At 39.8% G+C, this 23,539-nt stretch overlaps 6 protein-coding genes across 10 annotated transcripts; 3 read left to right on the forward strand and 3 right to left on the reverse strand.

Annotated features, from left to right (window-relative positions):
- Positions 1 to 524: 524 nt before the first annotated feature.
- Positions 525 to 7,405, forward strand: LOC132790586 (G2/mitotic-specific cyclin-A). Its single transcript, XM_060799161.1, has 7 exons — positions 525 to 1,300; positions 2,111 to 2,307; positions 2,384 to 2,633; positions 5,779 to 6,002; positions 6,244 to 6,448; positions 6,509 to 6,756; positions 6,821 to 7,405. The coding sequence occupies exons 1-7, from the start codon at positions 1,100 to 1,102 to the stop codon at positions 6,966 to 6,968; spliced, it is 1,473 nt and encodes a 490-aa protein (XP_060655144.1). The 5' UTR covers positions 525 to 1,099; the 3' UTR covers positions 6,969 to 7,405.
- Positions 3,297 to 4,769, reverse strand: LOC132792748 (RIB43A-like with coiled-coils protein 2). The gene is made up of 2 exons (XM_060802206.1): positions 4,522 to 4,769; positions 3,297 to 4,466 (listed from the first exon to the last, which is right to left on the reverse strand). The coding sequence occupies exons 1-2, from the start codon at positions 4,645 to 4,647 to the stop codon at positions 3,447 to 3,449; spliced, it is 1,146 nt and encodes a 381-aa protein (XP_060658189.1). The 5' UTR covers positions 4,648 to 4,769; the 3' UTR covers positions 3,297 to 3,446.
- A 711-nt stretch (positions 7,406 to 8,116) lies between the features above and the next one.
- Positions 8,117 to 13,032, reverse strand: LOC132789661 (NADH-cytochrome b5 reductase 3). 4 transcript variants are annotated; one of them, XR_009632725.1, is made up of 5 exons: positions 12,544 to 13,032; positions 9,694 to 10,347; positions 9,532 to 9,631; positions 8,655 to 8,942; positions 8,438 to 8,580 (listed from the first exon to the last, which is right to left on the reverse strand). XR_009632725.1 is itself a non-coding variant. In XM_060797837.1 (4 exons), the coding sequence occupies exons 1-4, from the start codon at positions 12,565 to 12,567 to the stop codon at positions 8,408 to 8,410; spliced, it is 951 nt and encodes a 316-aa protein (XP_060653820.1). In that variant the 5' UTR covers positions 12,568 to 13,014; the 3' UTR covers positions 8,117 to 8,407. The 4 variants fall into 4 exon arrangements, 2 of the variants coding, with proteins under 2 accessions (XP_060653820.1, XP_060653821.1); XR_009632726.1 differs by lacking the exon at positions 12,544 to 13,032 and adding an exon at positions 11,327 to 11,574; XM_060797837.1 differs by lacking the exon at positions 8,655 to 8,942 and having other exon boundaries at positions 8,117 to 8,580; positions 12,544 to 13,014.
- A 248-nt stretch (positions 13,033 to 13,280) lies between these two features.
- Positions 13,281 to 14,800, forward strand: LOC132789663 (large ribosomal subunit protein uL1). Of its 2 annotated transcripts, XM_060797839.1 has the most exons (3): positions 13,281 to 13,436; positions 13,763 to 13,918; positions 14,238 to 14,800. In XM_060797839.1, the coding sequence occupies exons 1-3, from the start codon at positions 13,432 to 13,434 to the stop codon at positions 14,728 to 14,730; spliced, it is 654 nt and encodes a 217-aa protein (XP_060653822.1). In that variant the 5' UTR covers positions 13,281 to 13,431; the 3' UTR covers positions 14,731 to 14,800. The 2 variants fall into 2 exon arrangements, with proteins under 2 accessions (XP_060653822.1, XP_060653823.1); XM_060797840.1 differs by lacking the exons at positions 13,281 to 13,436; positions 13,763 to 13,918 and adding an exon at positions 13,994 to 14,122.
- A 307-nt stretch (positions 14,801 to 15,107) lies between these two features.
- LOC132791796 (uncharacterized) lies at positions 15,108 to 16,798 on the reverse strand. Its single transcript, XM_060800874.1, has one exon. It carries the CDS (start codon positions 16,677 to 16,679, stop codon positions 15,273 to 15,275), a length of 1,407 nt encoding a protein of 468 aa, XP_060656857.1. The 5' UTR covers positions 16,680 to 16,798; the 3' UTR covers positions 15,108 to 15,272.
- A 41-nt stretch (positions 16,799 to 16,839) lies between these two features.
- On the forward strand, positions 16,840 to 22,406 carry LOC132791800 (uncharacterized). The gene is made up of 3 exons (XM_060800880.1): positions 16,840 to 17,412; positions 17,472 to 18,420; positions 21,980 to 22,406. The coding sequence occupies exons 1-2, from the start codon at positions 17,056 to 17,058 to the stop codon at positions 17,814 to 17,816; spliced, it is 702 nt and encodes a 233-aa protein (XP_060656863.1). The 5' UTR covers positions 16,840 to 17,055; the 3' UTR covers positions 17,817 to 18,420; positions 21,980 to 22,406.
- The last annotated feature ends 1,133 nt before the right edge of the window (positions 22,407 to 23,539 follow it).

A 23,539-nucleotide genomic window follows, 5' to 3' on the forward strand; every position in this document is an offset into this window, starting at 1 on the left:
AGATGATTTAAAACTGTAACTCAATTAGACGTACATATACCTAAAAATTTAAAAAATTTAAATTCACAAAGCTAAAACAGATCGAAAGAAAAATAATTAAAATACTTAGAGTTAATTTTTAACGTTAATTCCCTTAAAGCAGTAAATATATGTATGTACATAATAAGTGACAAATATTATTCCAATGTGAATAAAAATTCAGCAACAAAAAAGATTGGATTAATTTTACTTAAAATTCTAAGTAAAAATATTTAATACTTTACATTATGCATTGAATTTGAGTATTTAATAATTGCAAACAATTTCAAAAATAACAATAATGATAGTTTATAAGACAATTTCGATAACCGATAACTATTTAAGTTCGAAAAATGCACGCTACCATAGCCAGTGTAAACAAATATGCATTTGGTATATTTGGTACTTTTTCGAAGTAAAATAGTACATTTTAAATTCAACTTGTGGTCACACTGAATGATCGAATTAATGCGAGTTGGCTTTGTAGTTGACCGGGAAAAAATCAAAAACTCATAGCTCTCCGTGCGAACGACAAGCATTAATTCGGGACTCGCACACGGTGACGGAATATAAAAGAAAGCAATGTTAATGTTAATTTAAACGTGGTTGTCGTATTTTTTGTATTTGGAAATTTAATGGAATTGCTTTGAAAACGTTAAGGTGTTAGTGAAAGTTAAATAAATTACAAAAAATATATATTGTACGCGTCTTTAGTGTCGAATGCCACAATTTGATAAATCTTTATTGTGTGTGTGCATGTGTGCGAAGTTGAGCAGATACACGCACATATAGCAGCATAAATGTTAGTGTGAGTGTAAGCCGAAGCGACTCAATAAACGACGACATTTCGAAGTGGACGACGCCGTCGCAGCAGCAGCAGCTGAGCTAAAGAAACAAATTTTAATACACACACACATACTCACGCACAAAATAAAGAGAAGCGTAGATAAAGCCACCATTTTACAGTATCGAAAAAAAGAGCAAGGCGCAAGTCGAAAGCCAAAGCGCCTTTGGATACAACAAAAAAATATTGCAGCAACACTATCGTATTGTCGTGTAAATTCACTTACTGTTTTCAATAATGGCAAGCTTTCAAATACATCGAGACTTCAACGAAAAGGAGAATCCGAACATTATGAATATCAAGGAGAAGGCAGTTTTGGGAGCTGGTGGCAAGCAGCAAATTAAGGCAAATGTGCTTGCACCGCGCGCCAATTCGGGCGTGCTAGTTCCGAACAACACCAAAGTGCCGCGCGGCATTCCCGCACCCTCCGGCAAAGCGGTAAGGTTCCATCACAATTCTATCCCAAAACTTTGTTGTTGCTGTTGTGTGCGTTAAAATGCAGCTGCCCCTCCTGCTCTCTCACTCTAACTCTGCTTTAGTGGTGGCAACGATCGTTGTTCCTGCGAACAGCGATGGTGGTGGGTTTCATGTTGTGTCTGTCTGTCTATCTGTGTTCCAACAAATTTGTATGTTAAATAATTATTTTTGTAGATAAGTTTTTGCAACTATTTTTTTGTTATACCCAAACTCACTGATATGCATTCGCACTTTTTGCGCGCAATCGCGCCTAATCTGCAAAACTAACCTAGAAATGCATACTTCAATACTTTACTCTGGCGCGCATTTTTCTTCCAACAACAACAAAGTGAGCACAGGGACTTGCAGAGAGAGTAATAATAGCAAACAGGCAAACGAGCTCTTGTGCACTGTAATGCAATTGCTATGCTCACCTCACACATACACATGCACAGGCAGTGAGTAGCGAGTGTGTGTGCGTGCATGTAATAGAGAGAGGGAGAGCGAGATAAAGAAGCCCCAGGGAAGCCTGCAAAGGGCGCGCACAGTGAAAGAGTAACAACAGCAACAACAACGAAATGCGACTGCGCAACTCCCGTAACAGGATTTTTCCAAGAGTGGAAAACACGAATAGACGCAAGGCGAGACAGCAACTGGCGTTCGCTCGTTGTTGTCCGACTGTTTGTTCGCTGCACAAACACACACACACATACATATATATATTTTGAGCGAGTGCGCTTTACTAATTTATGCATTTGTGTGCGTGTGTGTTTGTTTTTGTATTCTATGTAGCCTCTTCGTGATCTTGGGGTGGAAAACGCTGGCTATGGCGTCGGTGGCGGCCCTAAAAAATCAAATGCTGTGCCCGTGGAGCAATTCAAGACATTCTCGGTATACGAGGACAATATCGATACACAGGTGCAGTTGCAGTCTCAACTCAATGCAAATGCTGCCGATAAGGAGAATATTCAAAAAGACAACGGCAAATTGTAAGTGCTGCCCAACAACATTGATATAAATTCTCATTTCTCCACTTTACGCTGTGGTTGTGCCTACTTCTTGTAGCGAATCGTTGCCAAAACAACATGGCTTTCAACTGGATAACACGCCCATGTCCGTCACCGATGTGCTGTCTCCAATGTCCGTTGACCGCTCTATCGCCGAAGCCAACACTAGCCTCACTGAGGACATGCTTAACGCCAGCGATGCTTCTGTGGTCGCAAGAGCTGAGCTGATGCCACGCAATGATCGGCAACGATTCTTTGAGGTGGTTCAGTATCAACAAGACATCTTGGAGAATTTCCGAGAGAGCGAGGTGAGTAACTAAACTTATATTTATTTATATATAATTACCTTAAAAAAAGGTTTAAGATAAAAATAATGCATTAACTAGCTCAGTCCAATTTATTCCCTTTTTTATTAACCTATTTATTAAATATTTTGAAATCTAAAAAAGTGTAAATATGCTTAGTTATCAATCCTCCTAAACCCACTCTTCTATTTGTATCTAAGAATTTTATCACAACTGCAGTGTGTCCTCCATCTGGTGCGTATCTTGTCACGCACTTAACCAAAACCATTTTCCATTTCCGTCAACTAATAGTGTGTATACATGCTGTCTACTTGCACACACACTTATACTCAACTGCATATTTGTATGTGTGTTTGTGTGTGTGTAGAGAACCCTGTCCGCACCCTAATGGTGACGATGTCTTCGCGCGTCGTTGCCTTTTTTCTTTTCTTTGCCTCTTTCTTCCTTTTTGTTGCCTGCATCGCTGGCTCTTGTTTATCGTTTACCATTCGAAATAACCCGGCGCCGTCTTCATTTCTCTATTGCTGTCCCACTCTGTCTGGAAGGCTGCTTTCCAGTCTTGGCATGATTGCGCAACTGGAACGAGCGCAGCTGGCCGACCATTTGGTTTCGTGTCCACCCAAAAAGATTCCCTATTTAAAACTACAACTACAAAACACGTCAACATTTAATTTAAGCTTTATTTAACTTGTTTTTGCCCTGTTGTCTTGCACGTGTGTGGAACTGCATTCGCAGTTGACCCGAGAGTAATGTAGAGTTCAAGTACAGTGCTGCCAAAGCAATTCCACACACGTTCACAATAAAAGAGTGATCAAGTTAACGCGAGGTCTTGTTAAATTGATCGTAAAAGTCGTCGTAGACAGCATTGCTGAGCTGCTCGAGCGAATCCTTACGCTGCTTCTCCTGCTCAATGGCCAGCTTTGCATTGTCGCGCACCAGATCATCGAGCTGCTGCTTGTACTTGCGATCCATGTCGATCTGCTTGTGCATCAGCGAGCGATCCATATTGATGGCATACTGCTCCCACTGCTTGTCCATCAACTGTGCCTCCGTCTTGCGCTGCAGCGTGTCCGTCAATTGTTGCACCTGCCCCTTGCGGAAGTCGCGCAATTCATCTGGAGTCATACCGCGATACATGAAGGCGATCTTCTTGTTGGGGTTGGTGCGCGACTGGGCGACATCGGGATTCTCCGTGAGCATGTCACTAGACAACATGTTATAGATCTCGGCCATATCATCCTCGTAGGTCTCCTGCTTTTGGCGCTGTCGATTCTCCTGCTTCTGCTTGGCCAAATTGATGTTGAACTGTCGAATCTTGTGTATGATCTGATGCCGCATGCGATGATCCGACTTGGCCATCTCCTCCAGATGCTTGTCGCGACACCACACGCTCTCCATGTACACATTGTCGGCCTGACGACGCGCCTCCTCCGCCTGCTTGCGCTCCATCACCTGCTGATCGAGCCAGGCTCGTTGCTGTTCCCGTTGGCGCACCTGACGATCGCTCTTGTTGAGATCCTCGCCGTAAAAGATCTGCGCACTGGAGATGCCCAGTGTGATGTCGGCGTCGGAGATGCGTACTGGCGTCGATTTCTTCAAGTAGTTGGGATCATTGAGATCGAATTCACGTCTTTGATCCTTGCGTTGATAGCGACAACGATAGAAATTCAGATCAGAGTCCATGATGCGTTTCTCCTTCTCCAGTTCCTTTTCCTTGGCGGTAATCAGACGCTTTTGCAGCTGCTCCTGCTCCTCGTAACGTTTATCGCACTCCAACTGCTCACTTGCCTGTTTCTTCTTCTCCCTGATCTGTCGCTCCAGCGTATCCAAGTCGAGCTAAAGATAAGAATGCATTATTAGAGGAAAAAGGTGTAGTTTACACCGGAGTTACTCCAAAGAGCCGCTGCTTGGCATTGAAGATGCGTTTCTTGCGCTCCTCTTCGTACTGCTCCCGTTTCTGCAGCTTGATCGCCTCGCTGAGATCATCCTTGGTACACAATGCCATTTTGAGCGTCATCTTGTAACTTTAACCTAAGAATTGTTCGCTTCTAAATATAGTCTATTCAGTGTGAAATTTGTTTGCTTTCTGAAACAGAAATTCAAAGGAAATTTGAATGTATCGAGTTTGTTTGTTGCTTAGTTGCCGGGTCGGGTCGATTGTTGGTAGGTAGCTTTTGTTTATAATGTGACAACTCCATTAAATTGGATATTTAATATTTATTTACTTTATTTTCTTAACTATTTATAATACTTTTTAATACGATGCTACCTGGAGATAGGAGCTTAAAGTATCCCATATCGAAAGAAAGAAATGCTTTTAATAATATTTTAATAAAGAATTTCACCGTGGTTACTAGAATATTAAGCTATTTCATTATTTATTCACTCATTATCAGCTTACTTAGCTGCAATGTTATGATTTTACTTATATATTATAAAATTTCCCTAAGACATTCCCTTTTCTATTACGCTACAAAGAAAGCAATACCATCCTAATGACTTCATAAGAATGGATTTGAAAAATGAACCCTAAACCGATTCGTAGAACTGCCAAACTTTAGGTAAAAATCACAATTTCATGCAGTTTGTCCGAATAGTCTCTTTAGTGGCTTTTCCGGTGGCGTTTGACGTGTCCAATAAACGTTAAGCTGGCTATTAAATAAACACCTAATGTACATATCGGGCTCGTATTGCCGTTTCGCCCAAGATTTGCGCTCGGAGAGCGTCGTTCGTATTTGGATGCGGCTCACGTACTGCGAAATAACCAATAAACAAATAAAAATTGGTAAATTCGATTTCAGGCGAGTGAGAAAGAGAGGGGAAGCAAAACGTTGTTCAGGGAAATTGCGCTGCGAACGAGTTTAGTTCCCAAGAGTAGTTTTTTTTGGCAAGTTTTGGATACATTTTTTTTGTTTTGTGTGCAAGAACCAACTACGAATATTAATGAGTGTGAAATCTACAAATAAAAATTAAACGTAAAGTCTTTAGTTTTACCAGCCTATAATTGTATGTGTAAACAATCCGAGTTTGATTGACGCCGATTGTTTAACGCTTTTTTATGTTTACCACTTCACACTTGTGGCAGACTATTGCTTAGATATTATGACTTGTTAACTCACATCTCCGCATCGCTTTCTCGTATTTGCAGAAGAAGCATCGCCCCAAGCCGCAGTACATGCGTCGCCAGACTGACATCAATCACTCGATGCGCGCCATTCTGGTTGATTGGCTTGTCGAGGTCGCCGAGGAATACAAACTGGACACGGAAACTCTCTATTTGACAGTGTCCTATCTGGACCGCTTCCTTAGCCACATGTCAGTGAAACGCGCCAAGCTTCAGCTGGTTGGCACTGCGGCCATGTATGTCGCCGCGTAAGTAATCCAATAAGTCCTCACCCCCCTCCTACACTACTCTCGTATGCCCAAGCTGTAGCTTAGGGACATAACATGTCAACATTTAACGCCGCTTTGTGATGATTGATTCGTTCCTAGTTTATGGCAGCACACTTAGCTAATCAAATTGCTGTGTGTGTCAAGGGAAGCAAGTGGCCATCATTTACACACTCATCCTTTGGCAATTGAAATTGTAACCGTGAGTTTATTCTATTTGCAGTAAATATGAGGAGGTCTACCCACCAAACGCTAGTGAGTTTGTCTTCCTCACCGACGACAGCTATACACAAGCCCAAGTGCTGCGAATGGAGCAAGTGTTCCTCAAGATTCTCACCTTCAATTTGTCCACTCCAACACCTTATGTTTTCATGACCACCTATGGCGTGCTGAGCGATATGCCCGAGAAGCTCAAGAGCTTGGCTTTGGTAAGGCGATGTCAATAGTTCCTCTAACATTAACTAATTTGAATTACTTGTGTATTGCAGTTCATTTGCGAGTTGTCACTGCTAGAGGGAGAGACCTATATGCAATATTTGCCATCATTGATGTCGTCTGCTTCGCTCGCTTTGGCACGTCACATTTTGGGTATGCAGATGTGGACGCCAGAGCTGGAAAAGATAACCACATACTCGTTGGAGCAATTGATGGATGTGGTGGTGCTGCTCTGCAAAACACACAAGGGCGCCAAGGACCTCAGCACTCAGGCCATACAGGAGAAATACAAGCGGGACAAGTAAGTTTGTAACTGGCCAGCAAACATTTCAATTTGAGTAATTATACGTTTTACTTTCTTGCAGATACAAGAAGGTGGCAAACATCGACAGCATAGAACTTAGCAAGGAAAACATGGAGGATATATTGCAGGCGTACAAGGCAGCCTGCTCAACGGACTTATTGTTTGGCCTGAATGTGGATTCGAAAGTCGATTTGTTTTATAAGTTTTAAGTGTTTTTTACAAAACAGCATCAGCCATGATCATATTGTATTGTAATTTGTAGGTTAGCGTTTTGCATTGTAAAACCCTTCTGCTACATATCTAGTTGTATTCGTTATAGATTAATGTAAGTACGATTAAGTTGAGAACTGCTGCCAGCTATCATCATCTGCCAAAGCGACGCACGCGGAATGAAACGAGCAAGCACTGTCACTGCCATCTAGATACAAATTTTGATCAATTTACACTCTGGCGAAGTATTGGACGATTTAATATGCTGACTAAGCTAACAAACAACATCATTGCTACTATCAAGAGAAAAACGCACACACACCACACAAAAAATTGAAGTCCTCAGCGCGAGTTTGTCACGCCAAGCGTGCGCCAGCAGCAAATGATTTAATAGAAGAAACATGGAATAAAGCACCTCACAAAACAAAACAAAAAACATAAACGACAAAATAACAATTTTTAAGCTATACTAACACACCTTATTTTAGGCATTGACTGTTTGTCAAAATACATAAATACTAGTTCGTACATATATTACATATACATATTTAAACTAATCACGCTTACTACACATTTAGTTGAACATTTTAATGTATTTGTATCATTATTTATTTGCCTAGTGCAGAGTAAATTGAAAATCAATTTGGCAAGCGCTGGATGATGTTTAATTCGCTTCAACAATTATTTACACTTAAATAGAATCAGTTGTATTTGTAATCACATTTGCGAATTTTACTAACCGTCAATAAACCCATGAAAGCCAAACTACGTTCTTTTTTTCTTTTGCTTGAAACTACTGAATCCTGTTCTATAGAAGATAATATGGTATACTTTCAGAATATTATATAAGCTATAAGTATACTATATAAACTTACTATCAGTATACTATACATACTATCCGATATACTAATTATAGGGGGATTATCCTTTGATATGTCCGCAGTTTAGAAATGTACAAAATTAGCATTGAATTGACTTTTAATTATCAAACTTAAAAAGTGCGAATTAGTCCACCAAATTAGTTCCGATTGTAAATTACCTAAATTAGCATATTATTTACTCAGCTGAATCAAATCGAATTCAAATAGAAATTCGACGACTACAAATTGAAATGGAAAAGATAATGTATTCGTTTTTTATAGTAACAGTTTATTTAAAAAAAATAAGGAAAACAAAGTAAAATAGTTGAGAGGATGCATTTGTATCCTCAGTTGGGAGCTGGACGCGCAAACACACACACACAGATCCACAGAAGTGGATACTCGATTTGGGAGTATTCATTGTTAATTCGTCTTGGTTCGGATACAGTTACAAATGCAACTCTTGAGCGTAAAAGAAATCGACAAAACAGAAATGCAAATAATTGTCTGCAATGCATGTGTATATTGATGCCACATGGATTCCACTGGTCCGTCCGTCCATCCGTCCTGTGTTCCATCTAGTACGCAAATCGTGTGTCCGGATGATAGCCAAGCTTGTCAAGCGCTGGATTGCAGGCAAAGTTAATCATGGGCGGTGGGCCGCAAAGCAGAACGATCGTGTCATCGTTGGCCGGCAACAGATGAGCGCCAATCATTTCGTCATTGATGAAGCCCACGCTATAGTTCCAGCCTGTATTAAAGATAGAAATGGTAAATAGATTAGTGCCAAGATATTCCCTATTGATATGATTTGTTAGTACTAACTGCAGAACCTGCACGCGTTCACAAATTCCCTTTTTGTATTTTGTGAAATGAAAAGCAAAACACTTGTGTTGCAAATTTACATTCTAAGTAGATGGCTAGCTTGGTTGAGTGGAACTTAATAGCTAAAACGTTGCTCAGACCGATGGCCCAGACGCTCCAGACCCGGTATGCATGTGTAGTTCACCATGGGCGGCGGTCCGCATAGCAGACACAGCGTTTGTGGGTCGGGCGGATGCAGATGCTCGTGCATCATATCGTCATTGACATGGCCAGTGTTGTAGGACCAGGCTATAAAGCGCGCGTGCGCCGTGCGCGGCATCCGTTTGAGGGCAGCATGTGGCGAAGGGGGGGCAAACACGAAATTTTCAACATAATAGATGGCTTTTTAGCAGTGCGCTACGCTTACAACTACAACATTTGATGGCAACTAATTGTGATTTGTGGTTGTGGCGATGTGAGATGCATTCCGAGTGTGATTTGCAATTCATTTCATTCATTTGACTTATATAAATTACTCAATCAGTCACCTAGCTACATATTTTGTGATTACTATAAAATGCAGCTAAACATCTAAACACAAATCTATCTAATCGCAATGCCTATAAATAGCTGCTGGCTGCTTATAATAAAGACGTAATAAAACATGCATTAAATTTGAATTTATACACAATTCATTTGGCATCGATGTCAGTGTTAAAAATAACTTAACAATTGCTAACTACGCTTCTGATATTTTATATTAAATAAAGAATATCCTCGATAAACATTACTTCTATAACTTCAACTAAACTTCTCAATTATATGCCCAAAACTTTGATGAATCGGTGGAATGAAAAATGTATTGATGCATGATTTGTTAACTGCAGCTGTTGCTCACCTTCGGCTGATTTATCCACGGTGTACCAGACCTTGAACTGGTCAGGATGTTTCTTCGCCAAATCATCCAATTCTTCGCGCAGCAAAATGTCCTTTTCACTCTGTAAAATATAGTGTTATTAATCATTGTTGCGATCGTTAATAATTAATGACTTCCACTCACCTGGTTGGCAAACAGCAGCGCCAGTTGCGTCTTGTCCTTCTCGTTGCGCTTCAGCACTTCACGCACCAGCTGCAACATGGGCGTGATGCCCGTGCCACCGGCAATCATGTTCACAAACTTGGCCGTCACATGCTTGGGAGGATCCTTGCGCAGCTTCTTGATGGAGAACGTGCCATTGCCCAGATACTGCAATCGACCCGATGGACCGCGGAATGAGATCTTATCGCCCAGTTCCATTTGCTCCAGATACTGAGTCATCTTGCCACCAGCTGGGAACTTGGGATGCACATCCTTGAAGTACACCTTCACCACAAGATCCACATAGCCCACATCCTCATCCGACGAGATGGGCGTATAGGGACGAATAACCAACTCATTGTCGATCGTGGCAATCAGATGAATGTGCTGACCCACGGGCAAGCCAAGGATGTGCTGCTTGGAGGGCAGTCCAAAGCGGAAGCGACGCGTATCATGGCTGAGCACCTCCTTCTCGATCAGCGGCAGCTGGTACTTGTCATTGGGATCCACCAGAGTCCGCAGACGTGCGGTTCTGTTGGGTTCGCGGCGGGGTTTCGTTGACTTCTTGTTGATGAAATAGTGAACAATGAGGGCACCGGCGACCACAGCAATGACGCCCACCGCAATCGGTACAAACTGTAAATGCACAAAAAATAATACAAATATTAGATGTTTATTTATGAATTGTAATTTCCAGTGATTGAAGCAAAATTTATATAATGAAATTATCTAGCGTGACATTAATAATACAGGGAACGAACACCTAATTTAATAATCTTTTAAATTTATAGTTTTTTAACTTGAAGATACTTATTAATAAAACTATTAAGTTTGTATTTCACATTGTTATTATATCTATTTCATTTTATTCTTAATAGTTGTGGCGCTACTTATTATTTTTTTATGTATGTACATTTTATAATAACATATAATCGCATTATAGACCCCAATACGTTTCCTATTGCGATTGCCAGAGCAGATGCCTTTGCTGATAAGAGGTCGAATGGTGTGCTATGAAAATTTTCCTTTTACCGATAGTAAATTAACCAAATCATACGTTGTCAAAACTACACGCAAACAAAGTAAAATAGTATCTTTATCTATTGAATTCAATGTTTAAAGAATACTTTAATATTATGAAATTTTAATGCAAGTAGACTTTCCTAACTAAATGTGAATACATAAATGTTATTATAAGCAAAATTACTGAAGGAAAATTAGAGAGAAGAACATAAATATATTGTATAAACACCCACATCGTATCTATATTTAGTAGCGGTTATAGTGAACTTTAAACGCTGCCAACTGAAGCCCCACACATCGATTGAAGCCAAACGTATTAATTGAGGTTATTCAAGCTGCGTGCAACTTTTAACCAACCGACTTGGCAGCGACCTTGAAGTCATAGTCCATTTTAGGAGTACGACGTTTTTGCATTGCACGAGGCGCATACGATGCGCTCTCTCCGGGTGATGCAAATGTAATTAACTATGACGTCACAACTGACTCGCAGGCAAGATAAACAGAGAGCCCACATATGGGCTACCCAAAGAGAGAGCAAGCGAAAGCTAAAACTCTCTTGCTCTTCGACAAACAATAGAGGAAATGAACTTACATCGAAATCTGTCATTTTACGCACTCGCAACACTTGCTACGCAATTGTTTAATATTATTTGGATTTCCAATTTAAATTTTCCAGCTCTTGAACTTGACCGACACTTTATTGAAAGCAGCAAAACGTTTGGTGAACCGAACGCGGTCGCGCACAATTTCCAATTGAAATGAAGTCAACGCGGTGAAGTCAACACGAGGGCTTCGGTCTCGGTGCCGAGTCAGCACGCGTCGCCAAACAGTGAGTTGGCTCAGTAAGCTGATAAGTATAAATACTTTATCAGTCCGCTAAAAGGCAACTTGATCAGTTTGTGACTCAAATAACAGATTTCGAAAGTTTGCTAAGCATTTTAAAGCGACAGAATAATTAAACCAAACACGTTTTCTATTTTTATTAACTTTACCAAGTTCAAGTCACTTGCAAGGTAAATACATACTAAAGTGACTGACTGTATCGCAGTAAGTATTTTCTAACGATGATAAGCAAAAAACAAACAACAAATTTTGCTCTGCGAGAGCTGACAAAGCACAAAAGTCGTAAGAGAGCTAACACACAATGACAGTTGAATAAATTTGTAGAGCTGATTCAGGTTCATTTTGTTAAAGAGAAAACGAGAGGCATGTTTGGCCAAAGAGTAGACATGAGTGCCGAACAGCTGATTGGCTGTGAGCGATTAGCCGTATCGTGACGTTGCGCATATTACACAAGTACGTAAAATCCCTAATTAATATTTGCAGCCGCCTCAGACAACAAGGAATCATAATAGTAACAGCAGTACGTAACTTCTTACGCATTGATTAAGTAACTTGCCGAAAATACGCTCAGCTACCTGTCTCTTTCTAAGCTGCTGTTACACACTTGACATAATTATAAGATCGTCATAGTAGATTTTGTTGGCTACATTAAGCGCATGACGTCATGATATTTGTTGTTCAATTGGAATTCCTATATACATAGGTGTGTATAGATTTTTAAGTTATCCGCATGTTGTTCTGTTTTTAATTCTTTTGTGGGAGATGCCAAATGGTTAACACATGCATACAACCAAATCGCAGCATACATACAAATGGATATTTTTAACAATTATGAAATGGCTAGCGAAATGTGGTGTACGAGACAAGTATTTAATAATACATATGTATAATGCGGTCACTAACCGAGACAGTTTTGTTTTAAGAATTATGCAAAAGTTTCGTTGCAATTCGTGTTTCGTAACTTACATTGCTCTCAATTAACCGCGCCATGCCTGGAGACGCTGCTGATTGCTGGAGTGTGAATGCTGTTTATTCCTTTTGGATTCTCTGTGGTGGAAAATCAATGAGTGCACTTTTGGATAAATTATATAATTCGTGAATTGCACTGATGGAGCAACCCACTCAATGGACACTGTCGGAGGCACAGCAGTTTTATTTTAAAACGCAACGCAGGCCCAACGCGAAATGCGAACGCATACGACAGACAGATAGAGAGAGAGTGCTGATAGTGAAAGCAATTGTTTTGTTTGACCACGAATTATTGACTCTCTTTTTAACTACCACGACCACGAGAGCACTTCATTCGCTATGTCTCTTTCAATACTCTTCGAACCGCTGATTAATTAAAGATTTAATAATGAAATGCGTTATTCAAGTCATGAGATCATTAAGTACAAATAAATGCTGCTAAACAAGATCTCAGTATGCAAACAGATTACAGAATAATTGTAAAACCAAACAATACTTTTAAAATATGTAGAAAAACTTGTTTTTTAAGAGAAACAGCAATGTGGCTGCACTTCAAATACTAAACATACAGTTAAAGGCGGATATACATATACTAAAATACAAAGTGCAAAGAAAAGCAAGCTGCTTTATCTGATTTCAGAAAATTACCAAACTCAACTGAACTAATATCAATATTTAACAAATATTTATCCATTAGAATTGCCTTTACATTCAAAACAAAATTAATTTATATAATATAATACATTGTAAAGTAAAATACAAGAAACCAACGTTGCCACTGCCTTGCTTCAGAGTTGTATTCGCGTTGTAATCGAAACGACAGCCATTCTTGTTATCGCTGCAACTCCATTCTTTCTTTCGTGAATCGGTCGTCAAGGGATCAACATGGCGTAAGTTTTTTTTGTCAGCAAAATCTTTAAAAATATAATGCATCCACGCAAATAATTGGAAAATTATGGAACGTTTTAAGAGATTATATGCCGGTATATAATTTTCCCATAATATTTTGCGTGGTTGGCAATCAGAAACCAGCTTTTTGGACCAATATCAATGACCACATCAGTTTGGAAATGATTGCAATATTAAACTTGCGAGTTTTTGTGTTAAATATGTGACTACTCATGCAAGTTGCAACCATTTACACATTACTTCAACATTAATAATAATATTTCTACCAAAGTTTGTGAAACTAATTATTGTTTTTTAACAATTGCAGATCGAAAGTGTCTCGTGACACGCTCCTTGAGGGCGTCACCACTCTTCTGGAGCAGTCGCTGAAAAAGAAACGCGGTTTCTTGGAATCTGTGGAACTCCAAATTGGCCTCAAGAACTACGATCCCCAAAAGGACAAGCGTTTCTCAGGCACTGTTAAGTACGTTGGCTAAACAAAAATACCTGCACTGCATTTTTACCCTTAAACCGGGCATCATCAGTGTTAGGAAGTCGATGATGTGATTGTCAACTCGATTCACAACTCGACGAGACCTGCACTCAGGGTCTTAAAATCAAATTGAGTAGGTATCAGAAATGATACCGAACCCTAGATTAATACGTAATAACAAGACACACAAGCTGTGTAAGTTTTGCTCCCATTTGAAAATGGTTGCTCGATTTTTAGCTAGCTTCATTTGAATTGACTTCATTCCCACAACTTCAGTGACTAATTGTAAACATTTTTCTTTTTATTCTAGGTTGAAGCACGTGCCCCGCCCCAAGATGAAGGTGTGCATTCTGGGCGATCAGCAGCATTGCGATGAAGCCAAGGCTAACGGCGTTGAATTCATGGATGCTGAGGCTCTGAAGAAGCTGAACAAGAACAAGAAGCTGGTCAAGAAACTGGCCAAGTCTTATGATGCTTTCTTGGCTTCCGAGTCTCTGATCAAGCAGATCCCACGTTTGTTGGGTCCCGGTCTTAACAAGGCTGGCAAGTTCCCTGGCCTGCTCTCCCACCAGGAGTCGATGTTGGCCAAGATCGAGGAGGTCAAGTCCACCATCAAGTTCCAGATGAAGAAGGTGCTGTGTCTGTCCGTTGCCGTTGGCCACGTCGGCATGAAGCAGGATGAGCTCTCCCAGAACGTCAGTTTGTCCATCAACTTCTTGGTCTCCCTGCTCAAGAAGAACTGGCAGAACGTGCGTTCTCTGCACATCAAGTCGTCGATGGGTCCCCCTCAGCGTCTGTACTAAACATCGTTTGAGCAATGTTTTACACCTAACAATATAAAATACAAAATAAATTTTACGTTTTTCTAATGTATACTTGCAAGACTTTTCGTTTGGGGACTTTTCCGTGTATTTCACTAGTTTTATTCTATTTGAACTTATTACAGTTTATTCTGGGGTTTTGTTAAATAATTGATAGATATAATTGCAGATCAATGTTAATTTAGTATTATATGGTGAAAGATGTTATTTTGAATGTATAAAATCGTACAAGCTGAAAGTTTCATCTTGAAACTGTTCTATTAAACTAAACGAATTTTGAGTAAAACTATATATTTCTATCTAGTCACTTAAATTATTTACAATTTTCTACTCTTTAATGATGTATAATTAAATTACCATCAAGAAGATCTTATTCCAGTATATAAGCAGTTTTCTCCACCATCGAAAGAATCCGTAGAGGTGATTCGTTCAAGTTTTAAATATCAAATTAAAGAATCTTCACATACAGATAAATACGTCTTTTATTAGCTAAACTATTTACAATCCGTCAATATAATTGCCTATTACATTTCCGTAGAGCTAATTGTCCTCGCGAGAAAATCACGCACATCTAAAGCACGTAACGAATCCTCATTGCTGTCTGGCTGATTTAGGAAAATGGGAGGTGGCCTGAACCTAGAGACGTCCACACTATTGCCCCACTCGAGCATGTGTGGTTCGCTGAGCTCCTCGAGCAGATTGTGTAGCACGGTGGCCGCCGTAATGATGCAAGAAGCGGTCTGGAAACTGATGTCTAGTGGTTGACTGAGGAAACGCCAACGTGACATCAGCCGATGTAGGGCACAATCGCTGAGCTCCTGCAGATGATCGGCTACCTCATTGAAATCGTATTCGTGCGGCGCCACAGGATCCGTATACTGCTGCAGCAGCCAAGGTCTCAAGGGATAATTTTGATGAACGGGAGCTAGCACAAACGTAGGCACCTCACGCCCATTGATGCAACGCAGCGGCAATTGCGACAAAGGATTAGGAGCGTGCGCGAATAGCGGTGTCAATGGCGCCCTGTTGCCACTTGCATTCCCCAGCTGTAGTTCACGGAACAGCATGCGATCGTCAAGCAGAAACTCCATGCGTAGCGTGGCATCACCTTGTCCCTTCCCCTTGCCGCGCAATGGAATGCAGCAGACGGCGAGCACACCAATTAGAGCAGCTGGCATGTTGCATTCTCTGCGGAATCCGGCCAAGACATTTGAGCAATCCGTTTGGTTTTGGGGCAGCAGACGCAACGCTTTGCCCAGGCTGCTCATCACTGCATTGCAGAAGACCTTCAAGCACTTGATGGTGCGTGCTCGTGGCAGTGCAAACTGCTCCGATATGATGGAGATGCGTTCACCGCTGGCTAAGAAATAAAGCGCCAATCCCACGCATTTTTCGGCGGAGATATGCTCCAAGTGGGGCGAAGTTAGCTCGGGCACCGATTGCAGCGTCGGGGCCAATTGGCTGCACAGCATCTGGAAAGTGCTGCGGGTTACATGTAAGCTGTTGAGGAACTGTTCGTCGCTGAACTGCGGCACAGTCAGCTCCCAGAACTCGGAGTGCGGTGTGGGCACAATTTCAGCTGGCGGGGATTCGCAATTGAGTGAAGTTGGCTCCTCCTCATCTAGATTGTCTAGTTGGGCGTGCTTAAGGCGCAGCATGGCAAACATGTGCATGTACTTCGACTGCAGCTGTATCATCTGTTGCATGAAGAACGAACGCATCTGTTTGAGACGTCGTCGTGCTCGCTGCTGGCGACGGCGGCGATGCGTAATCACCGTCTGTTGCAGGTGCCGCACATGCAGTTTGATCAACATGGCCACTTTTTCCTTTCGCTGTTGCACATCTGCACCCATGTCGTGTGTTTTATCGTTGACAAGTTGCTGCAGAACATCGTTTAAATCTTTGTTTATAAAATTCAGTTCTTCGTCCATAATTATAATGATACAATGTGACCGTGTGTGCGATTGACAGCATACTAAAAATACCGATTCCAAAGAAAGCACTCATGAATTGCAATTTCGATAACTGTTAACAGAAACTTGGTATCGATTTGGTTGCACATGACAGTTAAAATTTAAATTTAATGAAAATTTCAACTAATTTTAACCCGAAGAACAAACACAAACTGTTTCTTTGTATTTATTTTATTATTCACATTTATTTAAAGTTACCGAAATGGTTGAGCATATATGATGCAGTGTCTCTGTTAACTAACAGTGTAGCAAGCTGTTAAGCATATGTTTATGCCACAAACAGTTTGATCATAAGTGCGAAAAGAAAAACACACGATAACATTGTTGTCGCGAAATGAGTGAGAACGAGGATACCACATTGCACATGGAACTTATTGAGTACGCAACAGTTTCCTGTCGCTTGCTGTTTATACAGGATGCTGCAACATTCACCGATTTCACGCCGGGCAATGCAGACAACGAGCTATCCACGATGGAGCTATGTGAGATTCTATTGAGAGACATTTTGCCCAAGGTGCACAGCTATCAGTTAACAGAAGCCGTTAAGAAGCGCTTGAAATTACTCGATCTGCATCCGGGATTTCGTAAAACCCCTGAAGGCTATCAATATGTATCAAAGAGCAATGAGAGGCCATTTACTTTAAAACTTGGACGCGATTTCAATTCAACAGACAGCTTGCCTCGATTACTGGTGAGTTGTAGGGATGCAACAAGTTGGCAATGTATCGAAATTGTTTTTTTTTTTTGTAGTCTGCACAACCGAAGCGGCCGAAGGAGTTTCAATTAAATACGACTGACGACTCACACACAATGCTCGTGGATCAGCATGTAGTGTCATTCGTAATGCCCAAATTCCAATTAAGCCAGGATCTTGCTGCTCTGCTCTCGGCCTTCATATCAACCGATATGGAATTGTCCTGCGCTCAACTGCATAGTGTGCCAGAGATCCAGCGACGCTTGCGACGGGCCAAGCAATCATTTGAGGATACGGCTAATGTGCTGCCACTTCGAAAAAATCTCGACATGATCGTTGATTATGTGATCATTTTTGAGAAACTTAAAAAGAAACTTTGCAATGTATTGTCACACGCTTAAAGCTATAAGAACAAGACTCGATTTTAATAGTTTATAAAGAAAATAGATTATTTTAAGTTATCTTTAATTAACGCTAACGGACAGACTTCTTCTTCCGCCTGCTACGTTCATCGCTCAACAGGTAAACGAGGTGTTGTCATCGGGCTCTCACACTCTTTGTGCTAAGAGTAACTCTGGGTGCACCACAACAAATTCTCTCACTCTCTCCCGCTCTCGTGGCCAGCTTCAGTCTTGTGTGCTGGGGGTTTCGATTTCGGTTGCTGGTTTGGCTTTTCAGTCGCAATCTACGTGTAACCAAAGATAGACGAGGTGCCGGGTATCACGAGTCCCCCTCGAGTGCGTTTTGCTTTTGGGTTCGCTTACGTTTCGGGAGAGTGTGATAGAGAGAGAGCGCGGTGAGCGGGACGCGAAAGTGCGGAGCGTGGCTCGTAATGTCTGCCAAAGCGTAACGAAAATTTTCAAGACAACAAAAGCGAGCAGCAGCAGCACCAACAACAACAACAAGCAGCATATCATTAATGGCATTTTCTGTTTCGTTTCGAGTTTGTGTGTGAAAAGTGCACAAAAGTAGCAAATGAATGGCAAACAAATGAAAATGTAAAAGGTATATGCGAAAAAAGTATCTGCAAAAATGTTGAAAATAATCAAATGTTATTAAAATTAATTGTCAAATTGCTGTGCGCGCTACAAAAAACAACAATTGCATGAAAAGATTTCGACTTAAAAAATATGATACAAGCGTTTTGCCATTTTACACACCTGCAGTCCGCTCTATGTGTGTGTGTGTGTGTATGAGTGCAGCTAGGCAACGCTGTGTATGAGTGTGTGTGTCGTTGCATAGATGTAAACCAGTTGCCAATTGCAACGTGTTTTTTCCTGGTCATAAAACTAGCAAGAGACTTTATGGGAAAACTGGGAAGCAGTCAACTTGCCACAAGATCCATTCATAAACTAAAGAAAAGAAAATTTGCAAAAAAGAATAATCAAACTGCTTCGATAAACTCTAGAAATCTACAAATACTTTACTCTTGTATTTATTTTTGCTGCCTTGTTGGCCAATCTGGCTAAAAACACGTCCGAAACAAGTGAAAAATAAAAAGAATATCACAACAAAACAACACAACAACAAAAACTAACACACACAAAAAATTCCACCAAATATGTGAAGAGAATTGGTATGAGCAAAGTATATAAAAGATTTAACTGCTTTTTTTGGGTATTGTCTTTTTTGGTTTTTGGCTAATAAAGCAATTTTGATATCGTAAATTGAGAACAGTGCGCACACGAACACGAAGCAGTGAGATCATTAATATTTTAAGAGAGCAAATTACCAACACACAGAACTGAATGAGAGACAGGTAGAGAGAGAGCGCAAGCTGTGCTCTGCTGGAGCGTAAAAGGCCAGCCCAATTGTTGTTGTCCAAAAATGAAACAAAAAAAAAAAAACAATTGAAAAGGCAACGAAATGCGCTTACATTTCACTAAAAATTGCACTACAAACAAACAAGTGGAATATTATACAATAAATATATGTGTTCTTATATCGTATCGTATATGGAGTGTTCCAGCCTGTGTTTGTGTGTGTGTGAGTGTGTGGAGGTGTAAAACACAAACGATCAAAAAGCGCGCGTCTCGTTTTGGGTTTTGTTTTTGCAAGCAAACCAAACAAAAAGCTCGCTTTGGCTGTCAGAACTGTGAACACGACGTATGTAGGCAGCGCCGTAAGCAGCGCAGCTTGTTTTAAGTTTTGTATTAATTTGAAATGCTAATGAATTGATGCTCAACAGCAGTTTCACAAAAGATCGCTCATATTCATATATAATGTTAGATGCATGAAGTGGCTGCCAACTCATAATTAAGACCTCTATCGTGTATTCTTTTGCACATAATTCGAGTGAGTGAAAGGGTCAGTTTAGCTCTCAAGGTAATCAAGGTTGATGATGGCTTGTTTAGAGGCAACACACACAAAAACCGTGTTGCCCTTAATGTGCATTGAATATCGTAAGCACAACTGATTACAATGACTAAGTTCAGGAAGCAGTTTGCCGTGTAATCTTGCATTTATTTAGCATGTTTCTGCATATCTTATATCCGGAATTTGTAAAAACCAAACAGGTATATATTTAGCTACGTCATAAATCCGTTGACTTAAAAGCTTCACAGCTTGACAGTCAAATGATTCTACGCTTGCGCTTTGTATTCTCAAATATACGATACAGATCCGCTTAAGCAAAAACTCACCTGATGTGCGATGCTCTGCATATTCGCTCTCTTGCGTGCGCTCTCTTTCTTTCTCTTACGATATTCGCGCAAAACCAAACTCCTACCTGTTGCTTCTTTATTTTCTTTTTGAGTTTTGTTTTGCTTGCTGTGTTTGCTTTTGTGCATACATTTTCCGCATTTTTTCATGTGCCCACTGTTGAGGTATTCAGAACACATACCACAAGCAACAGTGAAGCAACAGCAACAACAAAATACGAGTTAATACAAGACGAAGTTGGCAAAAAAATGACGAACTTTCATTAGCGTTGCGAGTTTGCTAAACATTTTGACAAGCCCCGCTATCTTTTGGAACTACTTACGACAAGGTACGGACAAGCGGGCAATGCGATTACGAGTGGTAAAAAAGAAATTCATCATTTGTGCGAGTGACAAGCACAACGCTGTCGACGTTGACATCGCAATCGCACAGTGGTAACTGATCTTAGTGTTCTGCGATTGCGATGGGATTGTATGGAAGTAAGTGAAGAGTAAGCTTTATAGCTAAAAATTACTGTTTCAATTAAATGGTTAAGAGGAATTCGAACAAGCTGGAATTGCTTCTTCACAAACTGATTATCATTGTAGTGCAGTTCTCTGGATAGTTAGTGAACGAAGAGCAAGCTTTATAGCTAAAAATTGCTATGTTTTTTTGAACTTAATATGGAATTCCTGGAATTTAAATTGATGTGTATGCTGGAATTACAATCTTCACGAACTGATCGGGATTGTAGTGAAGTTCTTAGGATAGTTAGTGAGCGAAGTGTAAGCTTTATAGCTAAAAAATATTTGTTTTCTTTTAATTTAATGGTTAAAAGGGATTCCTAGTAGAGTGTATGCTGGAATTGATTCTTCACGAAGTGATCTTTGGCATGATCGTTTACTAATTAAAGAAATTATGTATTTATTATTGCAATTTTTGAGGTTTCTAGCTGTCATAATAGCCAAGCACAACGATTTTATTCACATGAACAGACGAACGATGATAGATCATTTCTACTTATAGAAGATCCTGAGTTATTATGAATTTTCAATTAAGTTTTAGGGAATATAACAATGTAATAACAAATAAATAAATAAACAATGTAAATAATAATAATAATATATAATAATAATAAAATAATAATACTAATAAATAATAATTAAACAAAAAATAATAATTATAATAATATAAATAAAAAAAATAATATATAATTAACCAAAATTAGTTAAATTTTTGAAATTTTCTGGTAATTAAGATGAGATATCAAAATTTCAGGAAATTCAAAAATAACTTTTGAAAGATCTGTAAGCGTAGATCAATTTAAAAGTTTCTAACACTCATTATCGCAGAGCAAAACAAATTTAGGAAACCGGACAGACAAACGAACAAAGATAATCTGTGTGTTGAAGCTCAGCTGACACCACTGTGCACAGTGGCAAGGCAACTTATGCCATTACTTTCTGTGGCTTAATATCGTAAATCAGCTGCTCGTCACGTTCGTCAGCTCAGCTCAGCTCAACGCTCAACGCTCAGCACTCAGCGTACAGCGGCTGCGCTCAGTTGCGATTGTGGGGCGCTGGGAGTCGCTTCGGTCTACGACAATAATAAATCCCCCATGCTATAGCTTGGGGGTCTCTGGACTATGGGCTGATGTTATTGGGGGTATGGTCTTTGGCATGCGAGCAATGTGTTGTTGTTTTTATTTCTTTACTTTTTTTTTTTAATTTTTTTATTGGCCATTTCATTTGCGCGGGCCACAAACGTTGCGCACTTTCCTTTGAGCGTATAGAAAACGCGTTTACTGTGCGACTTTTAAATGCTTTTCACTGCTTTTACCAAAGTGTTGATGTTGTTGTGTTTGTGTCTGTGTGTGTTGTTATGTATGTGCTTTATTTTTGTATTTTTCGTCGCTTTCTTACAGAGTTGCGCTAACCAAAGAAAACTTGAAATTTAGTGCGTCGCATCGTCGTCGTCGTCGCATCGATCGCATTGCAAGTTTTGTTCGTCAGATGCTCACATCCGCTTGCCAACAACAGTGAACAGCAGTTGCACAATTCAAACACAACTGCTAGTAGTAATAATACAATAAAAAAGAAATATATATAATAATTGTACATAAAAGAAACAAGAAAACCACAACAATAACAACAACAAATTATCTGTGTGTCGTCGTTAGACGCAAAGCCGTGTCAAAGTCAAAATGCGCGTATCCAACAGATACAAGTCATCGTCATCATCATCAGCAGCAGCAGCAGCAACAGCAGCAACAACAGCAGCCACCACAGCAACAGCAACAGCAGCAGCAATTGCATCTTACCAAAGTCTAAGCACGCACATTGAAGTAATTGCAGCAGCTGGACGCCATCGAGTACTCGTATAATGAGTCAAAATGTGGCCGATAGTCTGGTGAGTACCACACTCATTACGTATACGACGCGTAGCTCGTCAATATGCATAGCTACAAACATATCTCTATTTATCCGTCTGTGTTTGTGTTTGTATCCAAATTACATAGAAAGTATAGCGAAAATGCATAGAAAGTAACGCGAAAGTAGCTTTAAGGTCAAGCGTGTATCTGTATCTGTATCTATATCTATATCTGACCATTTCTTCTCGTGATCTTTGGGCCGAGAAAGGTGCGTCCCATTCGAGCCGATAATTACTCTGGCTAATACAACTAATTGACGCCTTTGGGGCATAAATAAACTTTTGCTTGGTCTATAAAAAACCTTTTTGGCGCTAACTCTATTGTTAAATATTTACACAAAAAAGCTTCAGTTAAAATTCACATTTTTTTATTATACACGCTAACTGAATAGTACACTACAAAAGTTTAAAATTATTATTCAATTCACTTTTTTATTCAATTTATAAACTGATTTGTTTTAATGCATTCATGATATCACTTTTGCCAAATATTAACAAATGAAAAATTCCAATTATTTTGTTGTTTTTTTTTCACGCAAACTCTTTTGCCAAATGTTTACAAATAAAATGCACAATAAAAACGTACAATTCATTAATTTTTTGTATGTTATTCACATTTAAATCAATTTCTTTAAACGGTTCAGCAAATACCTACAAAAATTTGCATTATAATAAAGCCATGTTTTTATAGCATTGTTATCGATTTCTACTATAAGCTTTGTTCGTTTCTTTTTATCGAGGTTCACACGATGAAATTCATGAAGAAATGTGGTTAACACGATTCCGTTTCGCTTCTTGAAGTATTGTTTTTTTTTTGCCACTTGTAAAAACCTTAGTTTGTTGCATGCCACACTTGATTGCATGTCGATTTTTCTCATTGCATCTTTAATTGATCAATTGACTTGAGTTGTGTTCCAATTTTGTTTTTACCTCACACAAATACGAAAAAAACTAAAGAAAACAAAACGTTTGATTGGCGGTTACGTAAATTAAAATTTATTAATATTTGTGTTTTCTTTTATTGCATTGCTATTCGACCATTCGACTGGCTCTC

The sequence above is a fragment of the Drosophila nasuta genome, chromosome 3, assembly GCF_023558535.2.
Source record: "Drosophila nasuta strain 15112-1781.00 chromosome 3, ASM2355853v1, whole genome shotgun sequence".
NCBI classification, from domain to species: domain Eukaryota; kingdom Metazoa; phylum Arthropoda; class Insecta; order Diptera; family Drosophilidae; genus Drosophila; species Drosophila nasuta.

Coding starts and splice junctions, on each gene's coding strand:
- LOC132790586 (XM_060799161.1), top strand. CDS start 1,100: ATGGCAAGCTTTCAAATACATCGAGACTTCAACGAAAAGGAGAATCCG. Junction 2,634..5,778: donor AGAATTTCCGAGAGAGCGAG/GTGAGTAACTAA, acceptor TCGTATTTGCAG/AAGAAGCATCGCCCCAAGCC. Junction 6,003..6,243: donor GCGGCCATGTATGTCGCCGC/GTAAGTAATCCA, acceptor TTCTATTTGCAG/TAAATATGAGGAGGTCTACC.
- LOC132792748 (XM_060802206.1), bottom strand. CDS start 4,647: ATGACGCTCAAAATGGCATTGTGTACCAAGGATGATCTCAGCGAGGCG. Junction 4,467..4,521: donor CCAAGCAGCGGCTCTTTGGA/GTAACTCCGGTG, acceptor TCTTATCTTTAG/CTCGACTTGGATACGCTGGA.
- LOC132789661 (XM_060797837.1), bottom strand. CDS start 12,567: ATGGCGCGGTTAATTGAGAGCAAT. Junction 9,632..9,693: donor CGCTGCTGTTTGCCAACCAG/GTGAGTGGAAGT, acceptor TATATTTTACAG/AGTGAAAAGGACATTTTGCT. Junction 8,581..9,531: donor CGTGGATAAATCAGCCGAAG/GTGAGCAACAGC, acceptor TCTTTAATACAG/GCTGGAACTATAGCGTGGGC.
- LOC132789663 (XM_060797839.1), top strand. Junction 13,919..14,237: donor CGTTTCTCAGGCACTGTTAA/GTACGTTGGCTA, acceptor TTTTTATTCTAG/GTTGAAGCACGTGCCCCGCC.
- LOC132791796 (XM_060800874.1), bottom strand. CDS start 16,679: ATGGACGAAGAACTGAATTTTATAAACAAAGATTTAAACGATGTTCTG.
- LOC132791800 (XM_060800880.1), top strand. CDS start 17,056: ATGAGTGAGAACGAGGATACCACATTGCACATGGAACTTATTGAGTAC. Junction 17,413..17,471: donor ACAGCTTGCCTCGATTACTG/GTGAGTTGTAGG, acceptor TTTTTTTTGTAG/TCTGCACAACCGAAGCGGCC.